This window comes from Triplophysa dalaica, chromosome 25 (genome assembly GCF_015846415.1).
Source record: "Triplophysa dalaica isolate WHDGS20190420 chromosome 25, ASM1584641v1, whole genome shotgun sequence".
NCBI classification, from domain to species: domain Eukaryota; kingdom Metazoa; phylum Chordata; class Actinopteri; order Cypriniformes; family Nemacheilidae; genus Triplophysa; species Triplophysa dalaica.
The window spans coordinates 12,500,385-12,512,149 of NC_079566.1; the positions used below are offsets into that span (position 1 = coordinate 12,500,385).

General features: G+C 37.1%; 2 protein-coding genes across 4 annotated transcripts; both read left to right on the forward strand.

The window, feature by feature from the left end:
• Nucleotides 1-285: 285 nt before the first annotated feature.
• On the forward strand, nt 286-3,740 carry LOC130415804 (tapasin-like). 2 transcript variants are annotated; one of them, XM_056741752.1, is made up of 8 exons: nt 286-484; nt 700-891; nt 1,124-1,372; nt 1,634-1,993; nt 2,084-2,407; nt 2,837-2,938; nt 3,195-3,223; nt 3,343-3,740. In XM_056741752.1, exons 1-8 carry the CDS (start codon nt 424-426, stop codon nt 3,352-3,354), a joined length of 1,329 nt encoding a protein of 442 aa, XP_056597730.1. In that variant the 5' UTR covers nt 286-423; the 3' UTR covers nt 3,355-3,740. The 2 variants fall into 2 exon arrangements, with proteins under 2 accessions (XP_056597730.1, XP_056597731.1); XM_056741753.1 differs by having other exon boundaries at nt 3,346-3,740.
• Nucleotides 3,741-4,367: 627 nt separating this feature from the next.
• On the forward strand, nt 4,368-11,663 carry daxx (death-domain associated protein). 2 transcript variants are annotated; one of them, XM_056741751.1, is made up of 12 exons: nt 4,368-4,404; nt 5,144-5,205; nt 5,519-5,812; nt 5,978-6,337; nt 6,581-6,712; nt 7,369-7,485; nt 7,645-7,876; nt 8,253-8,422; nt 8,734-8,902; nt 9,168-9,666; nt 10,857-10,980; nt 11,257-11,663. In XM_056741751.1, exons 3-12 carry the CDS (start codon nt 5,597-5,599, stop codon nt 11,314-11,316), a joined length of 2,079 nt encoding a protein of 692 aa, XP_056597729.1. In that variant the 5' UTR covers nt 4,368-4,404; nt 5,144-5,205; nt 5,519-5,596; the 3' UTR covers nt 11,317-11,663. The 2 variants fall into 2 exon arrangements, with proteins under 2 accessions (XP_056597729.1, XP_056597728.1); XM_056741750.1 differs by having other exon boundaries at nt 5,573-5,812.
• The last annotated feature ends 102 nt before the right edge of the window (nt 11,664-11,765 follow it).

The following is an 11,765-nucleotide window of genomic DNA, read 5'->3' on the forward strand; positions in this document are numbered from 1 at the left end:
AATATGTATTTATGCTAAGGATTTCACTTTAGTAATACAGGATAATTGATCATTTTACGATTAAACAAAGTGTGTGTATCCATTACAATGCAGGAGATATGAGATACTTTTCTATATTCTATATTCTATATACTAAATGATATGAGCGACTATTTCACTGTGTCCCCAATTGAACTGTATTCTGAGAAACCACGTGACATCATGTCAAAAACAGAGCAGATTGAAACACAAGGTTGACTCGGAGCGCCAGCTTGTGGAAGAACCGAACTACCATCATGTGCGCATGCGTCACAAACACTGAAACAGAAAGAGAAACGCACGCAGCAGGTATTTGGATGTTTTGGGGGAAATCCGTCTGGTGTTTCATGCACCAAACAACGCGGTAACATAAAAAGAAGCATTATTTCAACCAACAGAGGAAAAATGTCGGAGTTGTCGACCATCTATAAGTTGTCTATCGTCGCGTTTACTTTGTTTTTTGGTGGTAAGATTTGTTGAATTATTTTCAATAAAATACGAAACGCAATACATTTACATTAAGCGTTTCAAGTAGCAGCAACTTTGAATAGTTTGACTGTGTCGCATCTCCCTCAAATGCTTTTACGAGGTTGCCGTCAAACATGCATTAAATAAATAGTCCAGAAACGAATACAGAAATGTTGATTTATTTAAAACAACTTTTATAATCTACCTCTGCAGTTTCTGGTTCTGGATGTCCGGTTCTGGAGTGTTGGTTTGTACAGGAGAAGCCGGGTCAAAGAGGGGGTTTCACTGCACCAATGGATCAAGAGAAATCTCTAATGTTCATCACAACTGAACCTTACAATGAAAAAACATCTGAGCTTCATCCTCCAGCAGATATCAACCCATCCAGAATCTACTATGTCACTGGTCAGTGTCAATGAAGCTTTTGCATTTGCATTGATTTGTGGACTATAGGTGTTGTAACAGTATTTTATGAATTCAGCTCTCAAATCAAAGAAGATGTTCAGAGTGGTCTTAGTACATTTATATATTACGTTTATTCATCTTTAATAAGTGACTTACAAATGAGAAAGCATTTAACATTTGTCAACATTTTGTCCCAACCTTTTAATTTAATGCATGAATTGTCATTCTTTAGATCCAGCCGGCACATTTTGTAGTTCAGCCCTGAACCCACCCAAAGGTTCTGTGAATAAACCCAAATGTGAGATAAACCCCTTCATGCCTCACGCTGCTATGGTCAGATGGGCAGCTGCTTTGACTGACTCCGCCCAGAGTCCCATATACCTGCAAGCTGATTGGTTCTCAGTGGCAGCACAAGGACTTGAGGAACAGCTGACTTTGTCCAATATTATGCGAGCGCCCTCAGCTTCAAAAGAACCAAAAGGTAAAGAGCCTAGCTTCTCGAATATTTGCAGAAAAATGCATGTTTTCGGTTTATATCACATAATTGTAAAGTTGATTCGTGGGGTTTGTATTAGTAGACACTTGACTGACACTTGACGATTGTTTGAAGAAAAATGTATCTAGGTCATGAGTTGCATAAAATGGGGAGACAGAATTTAAGTTGACTCATGGTTTTGCCACATTCATCTCTTTTCATTCTTCCCTCACTTGTGTTTCCTGTTTTTCTGTCTGTTTCTAAAAGTGATTCTCAGTGTGTCCAGTAAAACTCCAGTGGTCCGCTCTAGACTGGGGGAGCAGGTTCTTCTGGACTGTGGGTTCTGGGTTGACCCATCATCTCCATTTCATGGCTCTGGTTTCTCTATCGAGTGGCGTTATCAGTTCAGAGGTGAAGGACGTTTGGTCATAGCCTATGATGGGAAGAACGATCGGTTTGCTGAGACATCAGAGACAGGAGCTGATATTGACGTCACAGCTCTCTATACGTCTGGAAATGCATCTCTGATTATAGAGGAGGCTCAAGTGAGACACTCTGGTACTTACATCTGTACAGTTTATCTTCCACACCTGCTGGTACAGGTAGCTGTGGACTTGGAGATTGTTGGTAAGTTGTTATTTACACTACAGACTACAATCTGCATATAAAGGCATTAAACTGTAACTACTGTGTGTTTCTGTTTCTTTGTCTTTCTAGAGCCTCCATCTCTCTCCATCTACCCTTCTCCTCTTCCTCTGCTTGTACCTGGTCAGGTGATGGTGGCTCAGTGTGAGGCGTCTGGTTTTGCTCCTCACACTCTGGAGTTGGGCTGGGAGTTCACAGGGGCTGATGGGAAGTCACGGTCTCTGGGTCAGGGGAGTGTGACGGGTCACAGACAGGCATCTGATGGCACATTCAGTCAGAGCACCCGTCTGGAGCTGGACTCTGGGAAGCTGAAGCTCGGTCGTGGTGGTGAGGTCACCTGTGTAGCCAAACATGAGGGAGAAACGAGGAGAGCTAATGCAACACTTAATGTGATTGGTAAGACATATTGTAATATTACAAGAAAATTATTCATGCTTTTTCTTAGAAAGAATAAACATTTTAAATATATGTGTATAGATATATAGATATGCACATACACTACTGGTCAAAACACATTCCTTATTAATATTTCTTTCCACATTTTAGAATTAGAGTAAATTAAGTAAAACAATGGAATAACACAAATGTTACTGTCATTATTATTCAGAATCAATTTCCCTTTTTAAATAAAATAAAATATTTTTCTGATGAAAGATTTAAGCATTTCCATTGTGATGAAACTATTTTAAGATTATAAGAAACATTTCGGTCAAGTGATCCTAAACTTTTGACAGGTAGTGCATGTGTAATACACACACATATGTATATCTGTTATTACTGCTATATTGATAACTATATATTTGTTACAATTCGTGTTGACAACAGGTGTTAGTGCTCCCTCTATTGAAGACTCTATGGCGATGGTCGCTGTTGCTCTTGTGCTTTATGGAGTCATAAAGGTTCTTTACTGGACATTTAGTTCTGCTGGTGAGTTTGTTCAGTGTGATCTTTACAGTGCTCAAATATTTTGTGTCACAAAGTAAATCATAATACATTTATTAACAAAATTATATATAACTTGTTTTTAATGTCTCCCCTCCAACTAGAATATAAACATTTTCCACATGCAGAACATGTTAAAAGTAGAACTGTGTAATTCCATAAAATGTGTTCATTACGATATGTGTACACAGGAATGTAAACTGTTTTACTGTTTAACTATTTTATTTCTGTTTTTATGTAGACTCCAGTGACACTGATTTAAAGGATAAGGTACATAACACATTTTTGAATGTTATAAACACTACTGTCAAATGTTTCAAATATATTTAATGAAATGTAATGAATGTAAAAATTGAATCAGTCTTTATTCTATGTTTTGTGTTTCCTAGAAGGCGAAATAAACCTGGACGTGGAAGTGATATTTTCTGTTCTGTCACTGCGGAGATCCTGTTTTTCAAAATTCTTCCTAAAAGCTAAATAGTCTGCTTTAAAACTGAAAAGAAACTGGTTCTGTATATAATTCCTTGAATAGTTGTATGTATTGTATTTCCATCTTGGCTCAACATTTTTAATGCAGCTATGGATAATAATTGGTAAAAATGCTATATTTGAAGTAAAGTTGCTTATCTAAATTCTAAAAATGTAAACCTTTTTGTTAGGTGTAGTTAAACTACTTTATAATTAGCTATATAAAACAAAAGTAGTGAATGTTTCTTTATGTTTGGGATGCATTTTACATTCAAAATATTGTCATAAATGCTGGAAATAAAAACAATTAAAACAGTTATTTCGTGTCTCAAAGGGTTTTTAAATCCCTGCAGGTGTTGTTTTCAATATTTTATTTTGAGTCTCATGTCTAAGCTATTGTTTGTCTTTTGTTGATAAACAAAGGACATTATAGCTGATGTAAATACGATGAAAAGTTGAGTAGAGAGTTAAAAGACACTGTCACAGATATCAAGCTTTTTCCACTTTATGGAGATCCTAAAAGAGAGCAAGGTGCCGTATTTGTGTTATATTTAGGAAAAATCATAACTTTGTAATATAAACCCATATAGTGTGTATAATTAAATATATAATACAAGGAACAATATAACATTCATACTTTCTTGAAGTCTTTATGCAGGCAAGTAATGTTACAGACGCCCCGACTTCTCAAAATAACTTCAATGCTTTTTTTTAGTTTTGTTTTCAAAGAAACCAAACACAAACGTCACATCTGCCACGCTACCAGTTATCAATGACAACACTTAAAGAAATATAAATGTTGATAAGCAGTTAGTCTCCTGATCACTGCGCGGCGCTGTTAAGCTTCCAAATAAACTGCGTGGAACACAAACTGCAGAAGAAATCTGACGAGTTCGGCCAATGAGTGATGAGATTACTACCCGCCAGCGAATCAGCGCGCCTCATGCTGGACTGTACGCATATCCAGCGCCGAGCTAAGGATCGTAAGTTGTTTTCTTTTTGTCTGAATATACATTGATTAACGTGCTTTTATGATCAGTTTAATTATCAAGTGTGTACGCAGATCCCGAGACATTTGACATGTTATCATATAGTGATTGTATTTTTTGTGGCATTTGAAAGAAAATCGGAAGACCAGATATGCATGACCAAATTTATTAAGCCACTGTTTCCAGATCATCAGGATGTCTCGTCACTCTTATTATATGTATATTATTATAAAGTTGGAAGATTATTGTAGTGTCACATTGCGTCATTTGTCTTGTAATTCTCGTTGCTAGGGAATTTAAATCACTCGGGTCCCTTACAAACGTGTACAGTGATCAACATCGTTACCGCCTAAATGCCATTGTAACATAGTAAATGTTTCTTATTATTATATCTTAATACATTGATATGTTGTCTTCTTTTAACACCAACAAGGTGTATACCATTTTAGTTTCTTTATTTTTGTTGGCATTGTTAGCAAATGCTACTATATCAAGTTTCTACATTATCATCAAAGTGTAACTGCTTTATGTGAATAATATATAATTAATCCATCTCAGGATTTTTTATCTTTTATTTGTCATTCATCCCTTATAGTTTTTGTCTTCAATGTATACAATTCACCTTTCTTAAAGTAAATGTGTGTACTATGTATTGATGGTTTATAAAACTTGCTTGCTTGAGTTATGCCAAGTTCTAATCCATAAAGAGATATTAATGAATATTATTTTTTAGGTACACAAACACAAGAGTTCTCCATTTGAGTGTTGACGGTCTTGGACCAATCCATGTTAAATGTAAGTTGAAAAAGTGGAACACGAAAAGTGTTTTATTCTCATCTGACATAAATCATGTTTTTCTTTGAACACGAATAGTAGTTTTAAAGTACATATCACATTTGTTTTTATATACATACATAATATGTTGTTAATATGTTAATGTTTCTTATACCAAAGTAAAAACCAGGCCTATATATATATATATATATATATATATTGATGTGTAATGTCATAGACAGCTTTACCAGTTGTCTTAAAGCTGCTGTAAAAGTATCTGGTAGTTTATAACCTTCATTGAACAGTTGGCACAAGGATAATGTTGTGTTCACAGGTATACCTGTAGTTGAAATGCTGGTCTGACCCATCCTCCTTCATTACTCCCCAGCAAATCCATCCAGCTCCCTTCCGGATGGCCGGAGCAGTGATGGACAGCATTGTGATCCTGGATGATGACGATGAAGAAGCTTCCACATCTGCCTCCTGTTCTAAAGCTCTGAACTGCCAGCCAAGAACACCTCAAAATAAACAGCAGCCACAGCCAACACATATCACGCAGTCTCCGTTTGCCTCTGCAAAGAAAGACCCTCATGTTCTAAAAATAGAGAATGAAAAACTGTTTGCAGAGGTGTGTCTGTGTTGTTTTACATTTTATAAAAATTGCCTCAAGTAGACGTATTTTGTCATATTATTAACGTTCTTTTCTTTTTGGGTGACTCTTCATTGTTCCACTTCAAACCCAACCAATTCAACCCTTTGTCGATTGCTCCTTGCTAAACACTACTTCATCCAGTTTGTGGAACATTGCACCAAACATGCGGTGGATCACCCGGAGGTCATGACCTACCTGCAGTCCAGATACTCCAAGGCGCTTCCGACATTCCTGACGTCGGTGGAGTTTCGTAACACTCTCGGCCGCTGCCTCACACGTGCACAGGCAAACGCAGGCAAAACCTTCGTCTACATTAATGAACTCTGCACCGTTCTTAAGCAGCACACAGTTAAGAAACGGACCTCCATACAGCCTCTTGCTTCTGAGGTGAGAACAGAGGACACCATCAATGGTGGGAATGTAAAACAGGAGGAACAGGGTAAAGAAGAAGAGGCAAATCAGGAGGAAGAGAAGAAAACGAAAAGGGCTTCAAGGAGACAGGTACTAAACACATTTCATCAGAACTTACTTACTCATGGCTCGCCACATGTATGATCTCAAAGCATTAGTGTGTTTTGATCTCCTGCATTATCTAAAGGTTCTTTATATTTATTTTTACTGTATTGGTAATGAACATATTAACATAATCGTACCGAGTGAGCATTTATTTAACAAATAAAAATTTTGTTTAAGTATTTAATACAAATGGATATCCAGAGACGTGTATTTCTCACGCTCTTTCAGTTAGCATACCTGGAGAACCTCCTGAAGGTTTATAATGAGGAGATCAGACGACTTCAGGAGAGAGAATTGAGCGTGGAGGATCTGGAGAAGGAGGATTCCAGTTATATTCAAGAGCACAAGCTCAAACGCAAGGTGAGACTTATACATTCCTGCTTCTTCTGTCCCTGTTTTCCTTTACATCCATCGAAATTAAACACTGGAGATTACATGCAGTTTTTAAAAGAATTTTACTTAAATATTAAAACATTTGAAAAGACCCTAAGCATACAGACCTCACTGATTTGCTTTAGTGTACCATCAGCAGGGGTAGAATTATAGAACCAGACGCTTAGAACTGAACAGGGATTACCTCATTTCACAAGCTGTGTACAGTCATAGAAACTCTGTGCGCTGTGTAAACAATCCTTTGAGTATTTTTATTTATTTGAGAAAGTAACGTCTTAGGACGCTTAAAACAGCCAAAAAGGATTTGAGAGGCGTAATTTTCCCCCGGATGCGGAACGAGGTATTTGGTTATTTAAAGGGACCACACACTTTTTTTATTCAGTCTTTTTTATTTGACGCTGCATTTATCCGAACATAACACCGTGAAAATGTAAATAAGAATGTTAACCCAGGGTTTAGTGATGTACAGTTTGATACATCAGGTTTTGAATACCCAGGGTTATCTCTTAACCCCTGGTAAATTATAAGCAGTGTGAAACGTAAAACAGATAACTTACATTGTGATTTCAAGTCTGAAAAGTTGTAATGTGTACCACTTACGACAACATGTTTTTGCCTTTCAGATGATGAAGATCTATGAGAAACTGTGTGAGCTGAAGGGCTGTGACACACTGACGGGTCGAGTGATCGAGCAGAGGATTCCCTACAGTGGAACACGCTACCCAGAGATCAACAAAAAGGTATTTCTTTTGCTTCTTGAAGTCACTTTCTTCAAGATTTGTTCTCCAGAAGTGTTGTCGTGGATTGAGGAAAAAGTTAAATATAAAACAGAAAACAAATCTGTTTGCTACATGACTTCTCTCTTTTCTTTACTATATATTTTTTTCTTTTGTCTTTAGATTGCACGCTACATTAACAGTGCCGATGTTCTTCACAATCCTCCAGACTACACTGATATCTTAAAGGTTGTTGAGCGAGCCAATGACCGTTACAATCTCCTGCTCTCCCGCAAACAGATCACTCAGATCGCTCAGGAAGCCTTTAGAGAGACGGGCAACAAACTGCAGGAAAGACGCCATCTGGACATGGTTTACAACTTCGGCTCTCACCTCACAGATTTATATAAACCAAGTAACTTCATTGTTTGTTATTTAATTAAGATAGAAAACAAAAACCTAATCTGTTTGTAAAGTTTAAGCCTGAGTAGGATAAATCTAAATATTATTCAGGGCTTCAGTCTGTGTCCGAAAGATTGGATAAGTATCAGTGATAGATAAGTCACATCCTGGAAGACTTTATTTGCATCTGTGTACAACCTTCATTTTCAACTTGTAGTATATTTGATCATTTTTTAGGATATGTGTCCTCTGATTGTATTCTTTTTTGATGTGCTCTCAATCTATTACGTTTTGTTACATTTTTCAAGGATTGTTTTATAAAGGCTCAGTGACAGTATACAGATGTGTCTGGAATGAATTAAGAGCTGAATTTTATTTTTATTCCCCAGCGTTAGACCCCGCCCTCTCTGATCAGACACTGCATCGCAAACTTCGTTCCAATAGGGACACGGCCCTCAGCAACCTGGAGAATATGATCAACAAATACGCTGTTAAACAGGAAGACGTGGAGGTGGAGGAGATCAGGAAAAAGCAAGAGAGAGACAAACAGAAAAAACAGGTGAGCTAATACATTTAAAGGAAACGTTCAATTTCAAAATGAAAACACTGTCATTATTAACACGTCTTCTTGTCATCTCAAACCTTTATAACTTTCTTTCTACTGCATAGCCTTCTTTCTTCTTCATAAAACTGTATTTTACTGTAAACATTATATTTGTGATGTTAAACTTTTGTTGTGCTTGATTTGTATTAACCTAAGAGATGGTAAGAGAATACCAATTTATTATTTAGAAAAATGGATAACTTGGAGGATCATTCAGACTGTTTTTATTTTTTGCTGTTTAACTTTTCCATTCTTTACATTTACAGGCACTTAACGGGCAGCAGAATGACAGCAAAGAGAAAGAGAGCGAGGAGACAAAAGAGATTGAGGAGCAGGATAAAGATGAGAAGGGAGATGAGGAGGAAGAAGATGATTATTCATCAGATCCTGATATTGAAGATGAGATCCAAGCAAGTCAGGCACAAATCGGCCAAGGTTAGAAGTGAATATACTTCTCGTCATCATTTATTCGCCCACATATCAAAACCTGTACATGACTCTTTCTTTAACATAAAAAGAAGATATCTTGAGAAATGTCATAGTGGTTTTGTGTCTAAACAGTTGATGTCATTGTGGGCCAGTGTTTTTTGCTCACTAACTTTCTTCAAAATATCTTCTTTTGTGTTCTGCTGAAGAAATGATTTCATATATTATGTACAATATAGCTGTATAAAAGTGTTTTTTTTCTAATGTGTTTTAGATGATGACGAAGAGGACGTTGAAGATGAGCAATTAAACAGTGACAACGACCAGCCAATCACAGAGAGCGCTCCTCCATCAATTAAATCATCTGTCCAGGACACAGAGGAGGATCAGGGTGACGGGGGAGATGATGATCAGGAGTTACCAGTCAGCAACACAAGTACGGCCATAATGGCCACAAATGGCAAACCAGCTAAACAGAGGCCTCTGACCTCAAAGGGCAACAGCCAATCAGAGGCATTGAACTCTACACCTATCAAAACAGAACTCAATTCATCGAATCACTGTACGCCTGTGTGTACAAGCACCAGTTACTCAAGGGGGATCACCACCAATCAGGACTCATCAGTTGGGATGAGATCAGCCAGTTGCAGTCCACTACCTCAAAGTCCTGTGCTGATTGATGAGAGGGGAAAATACAAGAAGAGGAAACGCACCTCAAGCGAGAAACATACGGCTGTCCATAATGGGAACGAATGCACACAGGATAGCAGCAGGTAACAGCAGGTTACAACTTACAGAGTAGCGGTTTGTTTAATGAGTTAAAGAATCAAAACAATGTGTAAAGTGAGCAAAAATGATGGAAATTGAGATAAGGGATGGCATTTGAGCTACAAGATGATAAAATATCACAAATATGTGTATCACAATAATGGTTTGTGAAACCTTAATAAGTTTAAATACTTCAGAAAGTTGTGTATGTATGAATTGATGCAGGAAGCAGAGTATGAAACATTGATCTTGGTTATATCGTTTTCAATTTTAAATGCACTTTAAAGGGATTCAATTCTCATCCTCTTGTCATTTCAAACCTGTTTGACTTTCTTCGCAGAACACAAGATATTTTGAAGAAAGTTGATAACCGAAGCGCGCTGGCACCCAATCACTTCTTTTGAATGGATACAAAACCAGAGCATGTGAATGGGTGCCGTCGCTGTTCGGTCAACAACATTTTTCGAAATATCTTCTTTTGTGTTCTGCGAAAATAAAGTTCTACAGTTATGAAAAGAGGTATGTACATGCATATGAAATGACAAGAGGGTGAGTAAATGATGACCGAATTTTCATTTTTGGGTGAACTATCCCTTTAAAGGCGGGGTACCCGATTTCTCATAGCATCTGTTGATGTTCCTGTAGCTTTCCTGTAGCTCAGTGGTAAGAGCATTGCGCTAACAATGCAAGGTTGTGGGTTCGATCCCAGGGGATTGCAAATACCTATGTAAAATGTATAGGATAAAGCAATGTAAGTCGCTTGCATAAAAGAGTCTGCTAAATGTAATGTAAATGTTCAAATCACCAAAACAGACACACCCTAACTTATGCTTTCGTCAGCATTCGGCTCGACTAATGTCTGTCCTGTACACTGTGCACCTTTCTGCTTATTGCTACAAGGTTGTTTTGGTAATCGCCCCGACTTTGTCTTAACAAGCGTGATTCAGTAATCGGACACCCTGCTGTAATTCAAAACTTTAAGCATCATATCATTTTATTTAGCAAGCTATCAAATATTACTTTATTTAGTATCATGCAACAAAAACGTGAAATTTAGCAATTTTGTTTATGTTTTGCTTTCAAATTACCTTAAAACATAATCGTTTAAAATAATAAGTGTTACCAATGTACATTGAAAATGTTCAATGCAAAGAGATTAATAAGAGTAAAAATATGTTTTTGTTGTTGTTGTCAGTTACTGTGATATACCTCTGGATATGGGTGTGATCTCTGAGCGAGTGGATTTAACCAGGGCGACAACTCCAACTCAGGGCAACATCAACAGCCCACCGCTCACACCACCACCCAAGAAAAATAAGGTGACTGTCTGAATGTACATGTTTTAGCTTATATTGTAAAGCTGCTGAAAATGTAACTATGTTAAATTACAATTCTTTTTTTATTCATTATTTTTTATAAATTAAAAGTTGCTCTGATTTTTAAATTTCATAAATCTTCTACAGCACTAAATAGCAGATTTAATAATATTAGAAAGGCTGTTAGCTGCATATTCATGACTTTATACTTCTGCAGAAACCAGACCCATTATAGATTTGTGTTACCAAAGTAGTATAAATGACTTTCTTTGTTCAAAGGTGAATGCGGCAACTCAGTGTGATCCAGAGGAAGTGATCGTTCTTTCTGATTCAGATTGAGCTCTGGAATCCTCTTCCTGTTCCAACAGTGCCTGCCAATGTGAACAAAAAACATTTTGTGTTTCATGTTTTGGGAATTCAAGATTTGAACTGGTGATACTTGCAATGCCACGTCACACTTTTTTATACGAAGATAATGGCGTATTGTTATTCATTTAGGGTTTAAAGGTATTTTTGTACATTGGAAATGGCTATCATCTTTAAATATTCTTATTCCAGGAGTCTATCTTGTATTTTATTTATGGCGTCTGTGGAGGGTTTGATAGCGATCCTCAGTTGTGCCAAGGGGAGTCGAAGGGGAAAAACTTTCCCTGCTCAAGTTAATAAAATACACTTATTTTATCCAGTGTTTGATTTATTTGTGATGTTTGTTAATGTGCTGTGGATGGATATAGTTTTCCTTTCGTACATACAGTCATGAGCTACTTGCACAAACAAAGATACTTTCT

Bases quoted from the DNA above. Each gene is read 5' to 3' on its own strand.
- LOC130415804 (XM_056741752.1), top strand. From the start codon at position 424: ATGTCGGAGTTGTCGACCATCTATAAGTTGTCTATCGTCGCGTTTACT. The intron at 485-699 runs GTAAGATTTGTT...CTACCTCTGCAG, and splicing joins GTTTACTTTGTTTTTTGGTG to TTTCTGGTTCTGGATGTCCG. The intron at 1,994-2,083 runs GTAAGTTGTTAT...TTGTCTTTCTAG, and splicing joins TGTGGACTTGGAGATTGTTG to AGCCTCCATCTCTCTCCATC.
- daxx (XM_056741750.1), top strand. The intron at 6,338-6,580 runs GTACTAAACACA...ACGCTCTTTCAG, and splicing joins AAAGGGCTTCAAGGAGACAG to TTAGCATACCTGGAGAACCT. The intron at 9,667-10,856 runs GTAACAGCAGGT...TGTTGTTGTCAG, and splicing joins TGCACACAGGATAGCAGCAG to TTACTGTGATATACCTCTGG.